The 19,068-nt window shown below is 38.5% G+C and overlaps 1 protein-coding gene and 1 long non-coding RNA gene across 2 annotated transcripts in view; one reads left to right on the plus strand and one right to left on the minus strand.

Moving 5' to 3' along the window:
• Positions 1-14,414, plus strand: part of LOC132905349 (uncharacterized) — a 122,365-nt gene extending 107,951 nt beyond the window's left edge. Inside the window, exon 3 of the long non-coding RNA XR_009657785.1 lies at positions 13,513-14,414. This is a non-coding gene — a long non-coding RNA (uncharacterized LOC132905349). The remainder of the gene's footprint in view (positions 1-13,512) is intronic.
• Positions 11,379-15,140, minus strand: LOC132905347 (heart- and neural crest derivatives-expressed protein 1-like). Its single transcript, XM_060956543.1, has 3 exons — positions 14,607-15,140; positions 13,582-13,786; positions 11,379-12,004 (listed from the first exon to the last, which is right to left on the minus strand). The coding sequence occupies exons 1-3, from the start codon at positions 14,900-14,902 to the stop codon at positions 11,726-11,728; spliced, it is 780 nt and encodes a 259-aa protein (XP_060812526.1). The 5' UTR covers positions 14,903-15,140; the 3' UTR covers positions 11,379-11,725.
• Between the last annotated feature and the right edge of the window lie 3,928 nt (positions 15,141-19,068).

Below are 19,068 nucleotides of genomic sequence, written 5' to 3' on the forward strand. Positions count from 1 at the left end.
ATTCGTTGGTAGCCATCGTCCTGCGTGTACACAGCTCGCCGCTGATCGAATCAGCAAATCCGTGGTAGTCGAACTTCGGTGCACGAACACGATACTTCACTTAGCCGAGCCATCCCGAGACAGATCTCCGTGATGATCGTGCTTTATGACGGGTGGTGACGCCGGCGTTACATCCTCGTTAAAATTACCTGACCGATTCGGAAGCCTCGTTGCTAAAAACTCACCAGTTACCTGCCGCCCGATACTGTAAACCTGTGACTCGCTGATACTTCGATTTTCGTGACAATTGTCGGATAAACGAGAACAAGGCGAGGGTGGCGAAGCAGGGGAAGGAACGACAAAAAAAAACAAAAGAAAAAAAGAAAGAAGAAAAGAAGGTGGCCAGAGAAGGAAACGGGTACCGTAGCCATAAATCGTCGTTTAAGCGGAACGCTAATGGACGTTTCCTGTCGAAGCTTGAGAAATCGTCGCGAACGTAGCCGCGAATATTCTTTCGACGACATTGTGCGAAGTGCCGCTCGACAAAGCCAGGATAAAGACTTGCATCATTACCTGGTTCGTGTAAGTACGGTACTTGGCTTTGGCTACACGCGACTCAACCCCGAGGAGATAACGCGTTTGTTCCGAGTGCTCAGAATGCGGCCTACTTTGAAGAAGCTTGTTTTAGTCTTACAGACTCTGGTACGCTTGTCGGTAGTGCGTTCTTTTAACGCGTTTACTGTCGGTCGAATTTTTCGTAGACTCCGACACGGAAGAATGTTAAAAAGTGGTCGTTCTCGCAGCTTCTTCTTGCGGAATATTTGCAACCATCTCTCAAAGAACGATAAATATCGTTGGTATTTATCCGAAAAAGTGATAATTTACTCGTGCAGCACACTGAATTCTTCGTCCATTTTGGATACCGATATATCTACGAAATAATTTTGTAGAAATTCTACTGGTAGGTCGATCGAAGTTTGGAATCGAGCGAGTCGGATTTAGTTTTATATAGACTTTGGTAATATTACGATTATAGAAGTACGGATATTTCCTATATAACGCTAGGTTTCAATTAACTAACAAAAGCACGCTGTTTGTATTTCTTTGTAACTAAGACAAACGTGTTTATTCAAACGATCGATAATTAATTCAACGCTAGCTTCACCAGGCCCGGTCAAATGACCGGTTTCAAAGTTTAATTTAAGATTGTACATTCACTGTTATTTCTTTCGTTCATGTCACTTGATGTAAATTCTTGTATTAACGAAAATTGAGAAATTGATTAATATAAGAATTATATAAATAATATAAGAATTTACATAAAGTTAGATGAACAGAAGAAACAACAGTGAATGTACAATTTTATATTAAATTTTGCAACCGGTCATTTGACCGGGCCTGGTTAGATTAGCGTTAAAATATTACACATTAATATTATTTATGTTAGTCGTAAAAAGTATCATCCACTAATTATCTGAGAAGCTTGCAGTTGCCATTTTGCAAAGGATTGAAACTCCACGAACTAAAAACAAACTCGACCAAGAAACAACGAATGACGGTGCTTTCTTTTAAAAACTCTCATTGCGTTCCTTTTCTTCTTTGTACAGATTCCAATTTCTCCAATTTTTGAACCGTGACAGAGCGAAATTTCGTTATAGAAATACCACGTTGCATGAGGTTTTCCACAGTTCTCAAATCGTGTTATAAAAACACCGCTTTACTTTTAACATTAATTAACTTTAAATTCGTTCTACACATTTGAACTATAAACAAAGATATCCGAATTACTTTACAATGTGACGAGTATGCTTACTACTTCGCCCTACTCCAAAACCTTCCTGGAAAAAAAATAATCCACAACCTGAAGATTTCGTCAATCCTGTGAACACAGCCGATCCTTTGGGTTCGCCAAAGTCGAAAGGTATATCTGTTCGGAACAGAACGTGGCACAGTCGTAAATTAACTGTATCGATGACGTGTCGGAAGATGTGTTCCACGTGGACGAAGGGATCGCCACATGGCACGAGTCTATGGGGCGGAGAATAAATGCGGTATCCCTGGTGTAGTGATAGGCTTGGGTGGTGGCATCGAGAAGCCGGTGTCATCTGTTGCATCGGTTACATCCTGACCATCAAAGCGTGACCGTGCTTGGTAACCGGCTACTATAAACGTAGCACAGGGGATCAATTACCTTCTAATTGGCCGGCAGAACGCTGTCACTGCGAATCGATAGTTAAAAATTGCTTTGTAACGAGCGACCTTGTCATCGACAAGCAATTTCTAGTTGTTATATGGTTTTGATACGTCGCTTTCGAACGACAAGTAAAGGATGAAACAGGAATATAAAGGAATCGACAAGCATCGTCCTCTGCGTTTCTAATGGACGACGCAGGCTGTGCTCGTGTTGTTCGTCGCTTAGCCGAATTTTCAATATACAATCGGTATAATTACCGCGACTCGTGATTACCGATGCGAATACACTGGATTTTCATGAATTTGTGGGAAACTGGAAAGCACGAAAATGCATACGAAGCGTATAATATGCAAAACTGTACGAAATTTTCAAGTTGCAGAAGATAGATATTTATTGTAGTACGTAGCAGGTGAAGCGAATTTCTATTTCTGGTTCTCAGAGCCCAAAGTATATTAATTTTGCGTTAGGTTGCACCGTTCAAACTTTAGAAGAGAAGAAATCAAAGTTGGAAAAATATAGGCTTAATGTAATTATGACAACCTTTTTACTAATTTTTACCATCGAGTCGAGTGAAAATTTAATACGGAAACTACGTAGAATGTCGTGTTTTACTAATTGGATTTAATAATAAAGCGAACTTGATTTGGCTCCGAAGTCCAGATTCAGGTTCTGCTTCTTTGATCGCATTCGTGAACATAGAAATGCATGGATATTATCACTGGCCCTAAATGTGAATTTGGAAACGCAGTTCAAGATGTAAATCGCGTTACAAGGCGATGTTGTCTTTACGACTCACAACGATCGAACTCGACGAGACGACTGCAAGGAATTAAACTATACCTTCCTTTAACTATAGACGTGATAATCGTTGAAGCAAACATATCAGCCTGTTCACACTTGTCCCAAGCTTTTCGAGAAATTCTGATCATAGAATTTAGAACGAACGGTTTCAACTTAATTTATGAGTTGTCATTCGAGTATCGTGTAATTGCTGTCCGTTTTTCTACGACAGAAACGAATCTCGCACGAGCTTCCAGATGCTTGATAGAAGAAAAAATGTCTGTTCGTTCGTGATCTGGTTGGATCTGTTGGAAACACTTGTTCGGCACACGAAGCTTATTCATCTTTCAGCCGTGATACCGAAACGATCGTCCACGAAATTTCGATGTCTACTGTGAATGCACCTACAGCTTTCGGGGTATTCATCGTGATCATCTGTTCGCCATATTTTGGACAGGGCGCGTGCCGTGTCGATAATACGATGGTACGTGTTCAACGACAAGAGGTAAAAAATTGCAGCCCGAAAAAATTGACATCGAGGTAACAATTTATACGGACAATGAAACATATGGTTCGACAGTCGAGCGAAATTGAGCAGCGCGCCGATGATTAAATAATAATTGGTGTCTTTAATGAGGCAAATCTTCATCCGCGGCGGTGGTATTTATCTTTCTTTCGGAAGTAAATACGCCTATTAAAAGCCTTTTGTGTTAATACAAGCGGACATTACGCGAGAACCAATATTTAATTTACAAAAATTATTACCAATGGTACATACTTGGCACAGCTATACAGCGTAGCTTAGCTGCGACACGACGTCTATTTGTCAAAATCTGCACGGAGTCAGGGGCTGCACTTTGAACATAAAGTTACACGTAAAACGTTCTTCTCTTTTTTATAAATCTTCTAAAAGTTCAAACTGCTATCAAGTTTGCGCTCTTTGGATTAAAAATACTTGCGACACGTATAAATAACTGAAATACGTTCACCTGTAAATGCAACTGTAACGTCGTAATAGAAAACCTGTATTTCGATGCTCTACGATGAAGTAATCATTCCATGACTTTGTCTTCGTAACATCGTACTACGTATAATATCTGAAACAATATCTGCGAAGTAATAATATATCAAAGTTTCGGTGGATCGTCAATGAAACAACAATTTTCTCTTTTGTAAATGTTACTGTCGAAAGATTGGATTTGTTACATGCTCGCAGGCAGTTACACGTTGAAGATTTCGAGTTTCTTATTTTCGAGCAACTGACGCGTCGAAGAATCACGGTTACGTAAGAGCGGACGAGACGAAAAACGCGAACGAGAGATCGATCGACGATAGAGAAAGGAAAGAGATACGAGTTTTGCATTGAAAGCGGGCGAGCATTTGCGTTTCTGTCGACACGCGGTCCAGTCTAATTTTTTTCTAAAACTGTAATAACTACACGATGCATGGTTTCGCTCTTGCCGATGTCCTACCGTGAATTCGGCAATTTTGCCGCCAACTTTTTTTCTCCTGGCGTCTACTTCTGTCGCCGCATCACGACGCCTCTGCGGTTGCTCGAATACCCGCGTCGATATAATACAACTGGATATTACGAATTCTCGGGATCATCATCCTAATCGAAGCGTAATTTAGGCGACGCTTTCAGCAGCTTCAGCACACCGTGGGACACACCGCAGACTTTAGGAGGATGACGATGGTTAGGCGTGGAAAGCTGCGGTGGCAAGGAACCAACGATCTCTCGTGTTGCTACACGTTGATACACGTTGCGGATGAAATGGACGAATTTCTTAATGAAACGTTCCACGTTTTCCATTTACTTGGTCATTGCGAAGATTTCGTCTGAAACTATGCGTCGCTGCTTTGCTTCGATAATGACGCAGCCTGAACGACTTACTTTTAGCGAATAAAAGCATTATGTTTGCAGTTTTAGCGTGTAAAAGGATATATTTATAATGCCTGGCTCATCTTTCGTGACGCTGCAGCAAGTACAAGGTTGAACTACTTCCGCGAGTAATGTCATATCTTACGCTGAGTCGACCTTGTAACGATGGAATAACTCAAAAAGATTTCTTTGTAAATTTTGAAACGTCTATACCGCTAGAGTTTGCTTTCTTTGAGTTGTACCACTGTCAGAGCAAAACAGCGATACGTAGCATCAGGGTAAAAGCAACGAGCCACTCGTTTGTAAAATCGAGTAACTGCCCGAGACAAAAAGTAGAAAAGAAGCACGAAGCAAGTGGTTCGGGGCTAAAGTTTAAGAAATCTCAAAATGCAAAGTTAATTAGTTTAGCTTCCTGACTAATTAAAAAGACTGGTCGTTTCGTAATTGCTTCCCGTCCTATTTGAACATTTGTCAACAGAGATATAATTTCTATGTATTACGCTTCTAGAATTTTAACGATCGTCCTCGTTTATTACCTTTGCGATATTCAGTCTGTGAAAGGTACGGCGAATTCTGCAGTTGTTATTGTTGCGCCTAGCGGTAGGCTAACAAGTTATCAGACTTCCTTGCAGTACATAGGTGTTGCAGAAAGTGCAACTGGTTTCTCGCTAGTGGTCGCATTGTGCACGAGTTTCTATATAATAACGATTTCGAACGTTGTAAGTTGGTGGGGTCCGAGGCGTCGACATCTACATCGAACGACTTTCTCAATGAAGCACCTCTTTCCTCTATCTTTCTTTAGTCACCAACGGTGTTTCGTGACACTGGTGGTCGTCTTATCACGTTTTTTCACACAAATGTGTGGAATGATAGGTTTCGAATGGCAGTGACCATTGGGCCTCTCCTCTCTTCATTATTTCGCACTGGTGTTCTTCAAAAAACGTGTTCGAGATTGGGTTTTGGAGTTGTGTGTGATGACTTTAATTCAACTGATGATACTTACGCATGTGTGTGTCACCACGCGTTATCAAACTTGAACGAGAAGAGAAAATCCGTGTGTAATATTAACACCCGGAGTTTATTACTCTACCATATACGTGTTGATGTTTTCAACACATGTTTGAGGTGTTTTTCTCTTTCTCCTTTCTCACTCTCTCTCTTTCCAACGAAAGTTTAGTTCATTGTCGAAGAAAACGACGCGACGTTTGACCTCATCTTTTGACAATTTTCATTCTTCAACTTGTTTTTATCAACATCATTCCATTTTTATCCAAATTACTGTCTCGTTACTTATAGCGTAACTATGCGTTTATATCTTACTAGAGAAAGATAAGAAGGAATTCTTTCAGTTTCTATAATTTGTTTAATATTCGTAATGAAAACAAACTTAAAACAGGTTTATTTTCTGGTTATGTTATAATTATAGCGCAAATGTAATATAATTTCTGCAAATATAATTTACGAATATAATTGAAAAAATGCCACTTGAACGAAAGATTCTTAGTGAATAGACTAAAAGATAGGTTAAACCGAAGGATAGTTAAGCAAGTAAGTTAATAAACCTACTATACCTCGGATATTTCATACTTTCGCGCGAATGATATACGTTCTGTACATTCTTACGTCTCCAGATATTCCATAAACGAATTGAAATCTCCATCTACCTATCTAGGATACAATAAAATTTATCTTTGCATTGTTATGCAACTTTCGGTAATTTACTCTCTCAGATTGCTTTGAATTTCTCTACAAACCGGTACGAACAGAACACCGTGCCATTTTCGGAAATCGTAGCTTCGATTCCTCCCTCGATTCTTTCCGCTCCCTCGATTCCAGGAAAGTCTATGTTATACTGGACAAACACAATGGATTCCGAAAAAAAAAAAAAACTAAGAAACACGGCGCCATGGGAGTACTCGAGACGAATTTCGACCATGTTATTTCTCTGAAGCCAGGTCAGACTAGATTTTTCCAACACAAACCCCTATGGGTTCCAATTTCTTGCGGGTTAGGTCAACGAGAGTTTTCATCACGAAAAGGGTTAACGAGTTTTGCGGTCGAAAAGAGAGAGAGAAAGAGAGCGGTGGCAAAATCTTTCGACACGGAGTCAGGTGGCTGGGGTCGTAATTCCATAGAGGGTGCTGACTTTGACACCATAAGGGTAGCGAGGTGTCACAAAATTCTCAATGGTACGCTCGGTCTCGCAAACCTGGAACGAATCGTTCTTCCTTCAGGATGCCGTACACTTAGGACCGTGGCTACGGCTCGTTATCAAACAACACGTCGCAATAATTAGGGTGTAATTTCTGCCGAAGAATCGTCGGTCGCGCACGAGTTTAACTCTGAAACCGCCCTTTCGTTGCTGTTTCCCCTCTATGACCAAATTGCTGTCCAACTATTTCAACGTTGTAATTTACGCTTCTGCCCAAAGGTTGCCGGTACATTGAGATTTGGAAAGGACGTAACAACATCCTCGCGTGAACAAATATTCTTAATAATATTTTTTCATAGTGTTAAAACATTTGAAACAACGTCCAATTGAAAAGTTATCTGGAATAAGGACGTATTACTATTCAAATCGCAATATTTACGAGAAGCTTATAAAATTAATAGTACGTGGACGATTTCTAACGAACGTAGAACGAAATAACATCAAAAAAGATGAATGTTTTACTTCCAATGAGAAATAACGAAGATTTAAAAAGATGATCTTGTCGATCTCTCGTTACATCGTTACATTGAAATAATTACACGCGTATATATAATTACGTAGATATGTAAAACAATAAAAATTGGTCCAAGAGATTTTTAAAATATTTATTGAATAGAAAACAAATATGAGAGAGGGATCATATTTGTGGCTGAATTTGATGCCAGATTATATCAATAATGGAAGAAATATGTATAAACGCATCTTTTAATTAAAATTGAAATTCCAGTAATATTTTGTAATTCCACGATGTTAATTCTATCCACATGGGCATTTCTAATCAACGTAAACAAAACTAATCGAAGTTATTGGTATTATTAAAGATACAAACGGCAGGTTAAAAGAAATAAACGTTTATTTAAAAGTATCGAGATGAAAATCGATGAAAATTCTCTGTTGACGCCTCGTAAGAGTCGAAGCATCTTAAACTGGTTTGCAAGACATTAAATCGAAAAGGGACGTTTCTTCTCTCCACAAAGAATATATTTTCCATATTCTTACTCCAAATTTAACGCAGTTCTGCGTGTAGGAAAATACAAACCGTGGTCGATCGGCCAAAAACTACAATCGGATTACGCGCCAAAGAGTCAACAACGAGAGAAGTGCGAAAATTGCTGTTTTGTGTCGTCGAATAAACCAGCGTGAAAGATCGTAAGCGGCACGAATTTTACCTGAAATAGCAATTTCGAAAAGTCGACCACTTTTGGTCACGCCCAAATTCCAGCTCTCAGCTCGGTCAAATTCGTTCGATGAATTCTCTGCTCCGTTCTTTTCCCGCGTACTCCATTAAACCGAACACGCGTTTCAGTTGTCAGCCGAACGTCGTTTCAGCGTTCAGCTTGCAACTGAAAGGTGTTGTCTTTTTCAGAAATTTCACGATTGTACTCTTTTGTCACTCTTCGTTCGCGTCGCTAATTCGATTACACGCAACGTCCAGGCGTACGTCTGTTTGACAGCGAGTCGAATTTCCACGAAATCTTCATCGACAGAAAAAAGGATGCACGCGTATTTCTTCGCTCTTACACTTTCACGCTTTCATATCGAAGATCTTATGAAAATACGATACCTCTGCTATACTGATTCGCCTTTTGTTCGATTTTCTTTTTATCCTCATTATCATCGACATTAATTCCATGTAGAAGTTGGTACATACGCGTTTTGCCCATACGATTATTGTTATTTGTTGGATTCACATAACGATTGTACATAATTAAAATAAAATCGCGAATAAATATAATTTATTTCCGACTTTTTTTTAATTATGTACAATCGTATCAACGACTGTAATAAGCGTCCAACAACTCACTCGAGCTTAGTAGATCGAGCTTTACGACTTTTGAGAATATCGGTTTACGTAAATAGTTTTAACAGTTGCAATTTTGATTTAATTGAACGATCGATTTTCCAAGATTGATTTAAATGTTTCTAATTATCTCTTACACGTACGTTTATGTGCTTTTACTGGTTGCAACTTTTGAAAAAGTCAAAAATACACGAGTAGAAAGATATACGTATTTGGTGAGACGATCACAGTTTTTATTCCTACAGGTAAATAATTAAAAATTTCAATGTAAAACCGAGTATCGACGTAATAATCGCTCGTAAAAGATCACTCGTTAACCGATCCAGAGTCATGAAAAAATGGAAGATGAAGTAAATTATATCGGAGTGAACCGTGCACGTGCTACGTACAAATTATTTTTCTTAATTTATTTCTACTCGACCAACATTTTAATTCTGAATTTTACCCCATTCCATGTATTTTCAGTAATCTCGTAATCTCGTTCTAGCCTTCGCGAAGTATATCAGTCGTGGCACGTGTCCATCCGGGTAATTAATGATCTCTAATCATCGAGCATCTAAGATTGGAAGGAATCCCTATTTATTACAGGAAGGTGGATCTCCGTTTGGAGAAAAGGAGAAACGAGAGAATCCACGCAAAACTGCTAACGAGCTCTATTGTGCGGCACGTGCCGCTGTCCGCCCACGCACCTCCACACAGACATTTTTTTTCTTTCAATCTCGCCAATCTGCCGCATGGAAAAGGATTGCCGGTCACTGTCATCCTTTTCTTTCCGTTCCTTCGCCAACCACTGTTCCTTTTTAATTTCAAACGAACGAAATTCCAAGACTTCGACAGGGCAACCTGTTTAATGTTACTTTGAAAATTCTCTAGATAATATCATTATTATTTTCCTTATGAATCGCAAAAGATTCCGGTCTTTCAGTTAATATTTCTCGCTATCCTTATCTTATACGTAGTAATATCACTATGTTATATTATATACGCGCTTTTTATTAACAATTGAACTGCAAAACAGCCATCTTCTATTAATTAGATACAAAACATTGTTTGCGTTGATTTCGCGATAAATACGTACGTATACTGTCTGAATAGGTAAATTTCATTTATTCGTTCAATGATTATTTATCGTTAGATTCTCTGGCAAGGTATTAGCGAGCGCAATTACACGTATTCCATAGATATACAAATTTATTAATTCATCGTTAGTCTATTAAATTGACAATTTTGAAGATTTGCTATCGAAGATTAATTTATCAAAGCTTCGAAATTTATTTTTCTCGTTTCCCACTTTAAGGATGATCGACAAGTTTGATCGTTTCTCCTTTGAAAACAGCTGCTAGTTCTTTGGTTTGGGAAAATTTGGATGGACGAGGGTATCGAATGATATACGTAACGCGTAATGACTTACAAGAGATTATCATTTTTAATTTACTTTCGAAATTTTTAAGACACGAGAAAATCTTTCGTTCGAATCTCCGGGTATTTTATTTACAATAGTTTACATCGATATAAATTTCCCATAACATATTGATATAATATTCACACGAATCTTCTTTTAAACGACTTAATCTAGAAATTATCACTTACGGTTATTCGACGTCCTCGAATCTTCGCGTCGTTCAACGATTTTTCTTTGGCTTCGTGAATTACTTATTCTATCAAATGGACGGTACGAAATATTATTGTTTCTAGCTCGATAGATGTCGAAATCGCATTTTCCAATTCCTGACTAGCTACACAATAAATATATAAATATACAATAAACGCACGAGTCACTGGCGTTGCTCTTGAATATTGATTTATAAACTACTAGGTTGTGCGAAAAGTTTCTTTCGTTCTATGAGAAACTAATAGACGTACAGACGAATTACGTACGATCCATTTTGTTCTAAACACCGCGACATTTCGCAGACTTAGTTTGTATAAAGGTGCACTGTCGTCAAAAACACGTTTGCGAAAGAAAAACACTTTTCGGACAACTATAATAAATAATATAATAAACAACTGTAATAAATCGAAGTAGAAGAGCATGGTACTAATTACGAAGCTAAAACGTTGTGATAAGTAAAAATTTAGAAAGCTTCTTAAACGATAAATAATTATTACGATCTCGCATTAATTTTTAATATAAATACAATATGTTTACGATGTCTATGAAATTAGTATTTATTTGAGTATTACAATAATGGCACCGATCTTTTAAATTATCCTATTACTCCTTCAATTACGCTTTCCCACTATTTCTATCATTTCTGGCGCGTTTTATCGACTAAAGTATTGAATAAATTTACATTAAACAAATGAAATTCTATATTAAATTCTACATACGTAGCAGAAAATTAGCAGTGATACGAAATATGTATCGCAACAGCAATAACATAGATAGATTGCGATAATACGTAGACATTTAAAAACGATTTAATAATAATTTCACTATAATATAATTATAGTATAATAATAATATAATATATAATTTCATTATATATAAGTTTATCTAATATATCTTTGGACTATTAGCCGTCTGTGATCGTAGTCGTGTACGATCCACGAATAAAAAGTACAAATTACATGCAAATTAATTAAGAACGCAATACACACAACACATATCGATAGAATAAATATTGCCCTGCAGACTTAAAGATCTAAACACATTGTCAGAAGATTACTTGTACATTTTACGTTATAACGATCATTACTCGATACGATTACAGTTTTATTTGTAATTTCGTTGCCAATTAGCTAACGCCGAGTTAACACAACGTTGAAATCGCCAGGCTCGAAAATATTTTGATATACGTCAAAAGTAAGTTTCTAAATACTTGTAAGCGATAGTTTACATACGTAGAACGTAGACCTTTTGCAGTTATCCCTTTTTCACTGCCACTTGCCATCGTGTCTCTGAAGAAGGTCACAGAGCGCGGCGATGTAGGTCTGCGCCATTTGCAACGTCTCGAATTTACTGAGCTTGTGATCCGCTCCAAGGCTCGGTACAACTTCGCGTAATTTATCAAAAGCGTCGTTCAGACCGTTCATTCGACGTCTTTCGCGCGCATTCGCGGCCAAACGCCGGCGCTTCAACACGCTTGGCGATGGCGGAATGTCCCTGGAGCGTCGTCTTCCTCTGCGAGGGCTGCTGGTAGGCGACACTTGTTTCTACAAAACCAATTTACACATCTTGCGTCAATGTAAATCTTTCATTCGTGACAGTTAATTCGTTAACCTTTATTCGCCTCTCGCGTCGATCCGACAAGTTGATGTATCGAGACGAAGCCTCGTTCAGATTAGTTGCGTCGTTTACGTGTTCGAGCACCGTGCGTTGAAACGAGATTTCACGAATCTATCGTGCAAATTTCGATAAATATCCCGTTGAATTCGCTTGTCCGAACGTAGGCTTCTGTCACGCGAATCGAAATTAACATTTGGTAGAAAAAATTGGAACTGCCATCGTGCAAACTGCTTGGCAAGAAAATTTGGAAATTTGATTCCCACTCTAACGAGATACGACGTTGTTTATCAAATTTGAAACTAATCCGATAATGCGCATATTGGGCTGGCAACTAAGCGATTGCGCATTTTGTCATTAGGTGGTAATGACAAAATCCGTAATCACTTAGTTGCCAACCCAATAGAAATTACAAGATATTTGATATTTTAAAAATGAATTAGGCTGTTCCCAAAGTTTCTGTCGTTTTGTAAGGAAACGATAGATGCACAAACTGCATATATTTATTGGATTGTCCGGAAAGTGTGTTTCTTTCGCGAACATGTTTTTACAACAATACACCTTTGTACAAATGCGAAACCAAGTCTGTGAAATGTCACGGTGTTTATCTGAAGGGAACAAAATGGATCGTACGTAATTCGACGAAATAATATAAAATAAAAAAACGTTGTGCGTCTATTATTCCCTCATAAAGCGAAAGAAACTTTTCGGACAAGGTAATATAAATATTTTTCTGTACTAAATATCTTGTAATTTCTGCACACACGTATCTTCCAAACTTTACCTTTTTATTTATTCATAAATTTCATTCATAAAACATAAAACACATACTCCCACGTACGCAGTGTATCGTCTTAAGGGGGTGTCCTGAATTAGAATGTTCTAAAACAGCGTCTTTTGTGATTTTTTTTAGAAGGAAAAGAAAAATGAAGTTATTGAATTTTGAGATATGGTTTTATATATTCGTATAAGTTCGTCGAAAAGTTTATTTAAATAATTGTTATAGCACCTTAACGTTTATTTTTTCTTTTTATAAAACACACTTTTTCCTTAAACCCGCCAAAATTTTTAATTTCACACTATTTTCTGCCTCTTTTTTAATTCGTCGAGAAGAAAAATATATAATAATTTAATCCTTTTTCTGGTTTTTGTTTCGGTCAAAAATTACTAGGTGGATGTTTCACGCCGATTGAAAACTGCAGCCCATGAAATAGGCTTAAAAATCTGTTATAATTTTCTTCTTACTTTAAAAACAATTTTTTTGTATTCGCTAAATATATATAAAACCATACCTCAAAATTCAATAACTTCGTTTCTTTCTTTTCCCTCTAAAAAAAATCACAAGAAGACGCTGTTTTAGAACGTTCTAATTCAAGACACCCCCTTAATAGTCACGTCAGTCCAATCTTATCATACGATCTTGTGTCATTTTTTTCAGAAACAACTTTCGTTGGTCGTAAAATCGCGAGATGTTCTCAATTAAAAAGTACGATCCATTGAGATTTACCTGCGCCGATGTAACAGGTTCCCAACAATTGCCTCTTTGCTCGACCATCATCTGCATCGGCTTGCCGGTCTCCAGGCTTTGAAATTTTTGTTCTTGAGGCGGAGTTTCGTAGCAATAGGCTGGCGGATGATACTCCACGGAACTGTCCTCGTGCAGCATCGTTCCCGGAGAGGCGGTGTGATTTATCGCGTGCTGTGGCTCGTACCTATCAAAATTATATCGATTATAATGCGATTATTCGAGCCACGTGATTAACATATAACGAGTCGCATTCGCAAGAAAAATGCTGCTGTACATTCTTCTCATATACGTTACTACTATAGCTATTTCGATTATTTATCTCGTATCGTTTATTCTCCAGCTGTATTGATATCGTGTAAAGTACACATGCGTTGTAACGGACTATCGAAATCGTTTTTACGGTTTAGTCATTTCAATAGTCGTTGTGCTAACAACGCTAGTGTTACGATTTCAAAACGATTGGGAATTATCTTAATGTCATTTCACGCTCGAAGCAAGCAAAAGCAGATCGTTGGCGATGATCTCGACACTTGTCTAACGTTCATAATTATATATAATCATAATTATACACATTGATTATATCTTACAAATTAAGTGCGATAGAACAACCGTATTAAACGTTTTGTCATGCTGTTTGATTACGATAAAGTCGTTGCTGGACTATCGACAGAATATATCTCGAAACTAGGCAGCTACACGAGAGCTGGACGAAGATGACGAGGAAAGTCACTTACTTACCAAACTTGTTCAAATGAAATTTCCTTCGATATCTGTCGAAATAAAAAACATTGTAGGAAACTTCAACTTTGACTGAATTCCATTCAAACAATTATACACAACTTTCGCTTCACATAAACGTATACTGCTACTTGGCTTGTACAAAGCTACGATAATACGCGATTTCGCACAAGCGACAAATATACGAAACGCAGATTCGCAACTAGCGGAGATGTATCGTAAGGCGAGAAATATTCGCAGAACTCGAAGCGAAAATACCAACTTACCTTTGAGGCGTTACAGGTGTCAGAACGCTAAACGAGCTTCTTTCGTACGAATCCGGCGTTCTGGAATATTTTGCAACTACCTCTTTCCCATAACTGATCGTCTCCGCTCCTTTCTGCGGGGTGATCTCACCTTTGTGCGCGTAATTCTCACTATATGCAACCTTGATAGAATCGTAATTCGGGGAATTGTACGGCGACGGATATAAAGTGTCGTAAGTCCTCGTCGTCGTCGGGTACGTAGTTGTTACGATTTCAGTAGAAACTGGGTATTCGTGGTGGTTCGACAGTAGAGCCATCCTTTTCCTCACTCGGCTACTTTCCAACGATATCTCATTAAAATAGATTAATTCTCAACACAAGCGCGAAATCTCGACAGTTCGAAAGACGATCTTGATGAAATTCTTTGCTGTTCCATCGGGTCGAAGTTCCAGGCGACGCTTTCTTCTCAACAGCGGTGAATCTGGAGAATTCCTAGGCTCTGTAGGATCCTTATGACGATCGACGACTAATCTTCGTCTTCTTCTTCCTCTTCCAGTTACTGTTCACCTTATGGAAACACTTTTACTTTGCTTCGTGAAAATATTAATTGGAAAAGACAAGGTTTCCACGTTAGCGATATATTTACACCGCGATCACAGAATAGTCCCGATAGTGCGCCGGTTTCACATGTTACGAGATCCGATCGTGTCGAATCAACAACGTTCGTTACAATTACCCATCGAGATTCGACTAAACTGAAACACAGTTTAACTTCCGTTTCACTCGTACCGAAATACCAAATATCAACGAACGTCTTTTCGGTCATCCACCTTCGGCAGTGTTCCGTCGTATGGTAACAAACGTTAAAGTCATCGTTTAAAATAACACGTGGTTGTCGATCGAAAAGTCAGCATCGATCGTCGACCATCGACCCTCGTATTTTCCTGTACTTGCAGCGATTCTAAAAAGACGCAAAGTACGCGAAGCACCGGGATCGTTTCGTCGTTTCATCGAGCAACAGCAGCGGTGTCAACAATCGAGAGGAGTGAGCGATGCTCGCGACGTAAAAGCTGGAGTTTGAGTGTGGCGCGTGCCGTGGCGTCCTTCGCCGCATCAACATATGGTTCCCACTTCGTTTTATGTCCATTCTGTAGGTGCACCTGGTGGCCCGTTCTGGCTCCTTCTGCATCTACCCTCTCCTTGTCTTCGCCGGCACCGTTTTACCCCGCAGAAACCCACCACCACGACCCGCGCTCGTCGTGCTCGCGTTTTTCCTTTCCTTCTTTCCTGTGCCCGAGCCCTTTATCGGTCCGCCGTATAACACAGCAGCTAAACACTTGCTGAAGAACGGCGCAAGAAGTAACCTGTTGATTTAGATAACAGGCACGCGAGGAGCGAGCGTACCTGTTGATTGAAATTTCGCTCGATGCTGCGTGATCCGCGGCCGGAGTTTAAAGAGCAAACGTCGGAGAAGCTTGCGACTGAGCTGCGGATTTGATGGATTTTTATTTCGACGTTTATATTACTCTATCTTTATACGAGCGCGTTTATTATATTTTTAAACGGAATCCGAATAGAATATTTTTTTTTTATTGCACGATACTTATCTTCTTATTTGCATATTAGTTGCATATTTCCTTTTGAATTTGGACGAACTTGCGGTAGTGCAATGTGCAATGTGCGCGAGCAATAGAAGTAGTGTTGTAATGTATATTCCACTTTGAATATTTTTTATTTTTTTGAACGCGGAATGCGCGTTTCTGTACCTTCGGACTTTGCCATAAACGCACAAAAATTGGCAGACTGCGACCGAAGATCGCGACGGAGCAAGGTATATACGGTGACTCTTATCGACCCTTTACATTCTATTGGCTCCGATATGAAGACACTATGATTAGATCGCGGATGTTTATAGAATATGCAAATATATACGGAGAATATGTGCAATTTGCGAGGAAGGTGTTTGACATAGGTTTATCGTATACAAAATTATCTGGGCTGATGGAGAAGGACGTTGGGTAATTTTCTTTTAATCGACGACTTGTTCGTGGCGAAGCGCCATAGTTTGTATTACGATAAATTACATATAAGTAATTTTCCTTATTTCATTGTGCTTTACAAAGCATAATTTGTTCATTTAAAAACGATTAAAGAGTCGAGAAATGCATTTAAAATCGCATCGAAGTGTACAAGTGACAACGAGGAAACATCTTTTATTATTCGTAATTAATTTCAAACGCCGATCCGAAACTGACAGAGTGGATTCCACGGTGATAATTTACTTCGAATTTCCAATTTTCCGGCCTTTGTACCATTTACAATTCGGAGGATAGAAAGTCTCGTTGCTTCGCTTCTTCGCATCGATCGAACGACAGATGTCTTCTTGATGGAGGAAATACAATAAGCACGCGTAATATGCGAATCTTGTTTGTCGCTGCAAATAGAAAATAGTCGTAAAAGAAGCGAAGACGAAGAGGAGCCAGTGTATTTACGCGCATCGACGAGTCGCCGCGACGTTTCAGGCGTTCAAATTCCTCCGGGAACAATTATACCTGTGTTGAATATTCAACGAATAATGTACAACATATTTAAAATACATAGAATAAATCCTAAAATAACGTTAAAAATTAGTAGATACGAATATCTATGGCTTTTCGTATCGGTATACTTACGTACAACGATGACGTAATTGTTGTAAACGTTCGAATTCCCTCAGAAGCAATTATCTACGGTGACGAACAAAAGAAAATTATATAATATCAATAATAACAATAGTAACAGTTACTTGTAGGTTTTCACCTATTGCGATCTTATTTCCATGAGCACAGAAATTTTTCTTATTTTCTACTCGCACGTTCTAAATATCCTCGAGTCTATTCGTTCAAGAAGAAGGATCATTTTTATTTTTAACGTTGCTTGTAAAATTTAGCGTATTGCTTTCGCTTGTTCTTTTTTGGTTAGCGATAGCATTTCAGAGAATTCCTTTGTAGTATGAAATCTATACACTGACTATTGTAGACAGTTGTACGATATACACTTTGTACACTGTTGTATACTCTTGTATAGTCTTTGGTTTTTAATTAATAGTCGTCGTGTATGGTACATTGCATCGTCTTTCTAATAATCTTCTTGTAATATGAAATTTACACGCTGACTACTGTGGACAGTTGTACGATATACACTGTGTACACTGTTGTATACTCTTGTATAGTCTTTGGTTTTTAGTTGATAGTCGCGTATAGTACATTGCATCGTCTTTCTAGTAATCTTCCTGTAATATGAAATCTACACGATGACTACTGTGGACAGTTGTACGATATACACTGTGTACACTGTTGTATACTCTTGTATAGTCTTTGGTTTTTAGTTGATAGTCGTCGTGTATGGTACATTGCATCGTCTTTCTAATAATCTTCTTGTAATATGAAATTTACACGCTAACTACTGTGGACAGTTGTACGATATACACTGTGTACACTGTTGTATACTCTTGTATAGTCTTTGGTTTTTAGTTGATAGTCGCGTATGGTACACTGCATCGTCTTTCTAGTAATCTTCCTGTAATATGAAATCTACACGCTGACTACTGTGGACAGTTGTACGATATACACTGTGTACACTGTTGTATACTCTTGTATAGTCTTTGGTTTTTAGTTAATAGTCGTCGCGTATGGTACATTGCACCGTCTTTCTAATCCCATGCTGTGGACGAAAGAAGATTTTTAATCGATAATTGCGTATCTTTTGTATCAAATCAAGTCTTCTTGTCTTTTTCTTTGGTATTTAAATCGCGTCAATTGCTTGATTGTCGACGACTATACTATTTTATATTATTTTTGACATTAGATTAATTATATCTAGGAACTCGATGAGGTTTCTTATTCCGTCTACGCGAAAGCTGTCCCTTAGCCAGTTAACTGCGTTCCACGTGCACACTCGTCATTGCTCGATTTTAACTATGCACCCCGTAAGAGATTTTTGAAAGTAAACTTGACAGGTTGCTCTATCTTATTAGTCTATCTTGCAGGAAACAGCGGTGATTGTTATATTTCCGGCAGGAAAGAGCCTACTTTATTTTTAGCAGTTATTTAATAATTTAGTATTTCGGAGTTCGCTTTATGCGACCGATTCTTACGATTAGTTCGTTAACTGTTACCTGTTCTCTTCTGGTTAACCTGGTAACATGAAAATCGAAATACCAAAGGTCTCTAACATACGAAAAAGCGAAGTTATTCCATTATGCCTTCCAGCTGATCTCCCGTTCTAAAAAGTATCTGAAATAACGCTGCGAGTTAGTAAAAACGAGCGTAGTATTCCTCCTGTCATCTTTCGAACAATCAATATTCCAGTACGTTTCAATTCGTTTAATTAACTTAATTAAGTAGCGTACGACCCATGGTTGGTCGTACGGGCAAAATGGAGGGGAACGTATCAGAATGCAACGGTCGTTGCTCGGGACGAATCGCCTTGAGACAATTAGCGA

Source organism: Bombus pascuorum, chromosome 3 (genome assembly GCF_905332965.1).
Source record: "Bombus pascuorum chromosome 3, iyBomPasc1.1, whole genome shotgun sequence".
Classification (NCBI taxonomy): Eukaryota; Metazoa; Arthropoda; class Insecta; order Hymenoptera; family Apidae; genus Bombus; species Bombus pascuorum.

Coding starts and splice junctions, on each gene's coding strand:
- LOC132905347 (XM_060956543.1), bottom strand. CDS start 14,902: ATGGCTCTACTGTCGAACCACCACGAATACCCAGTTTCTACTGAAATC. Junction 13,787..14,606: donor ACACCTGTAACGCCTCAAAG/GTAAGTTGGTAT, acceptor TAATTTTGATAG/GTACGAGCCACAGCACGCGA. Junction 12,005..13,581: donor AACCTGTTACATCGGCGCAG/GTAAATCTCAAT, acceptor TTGGTTTTGTAG/AAACAAGTGTCGCCTACCAG.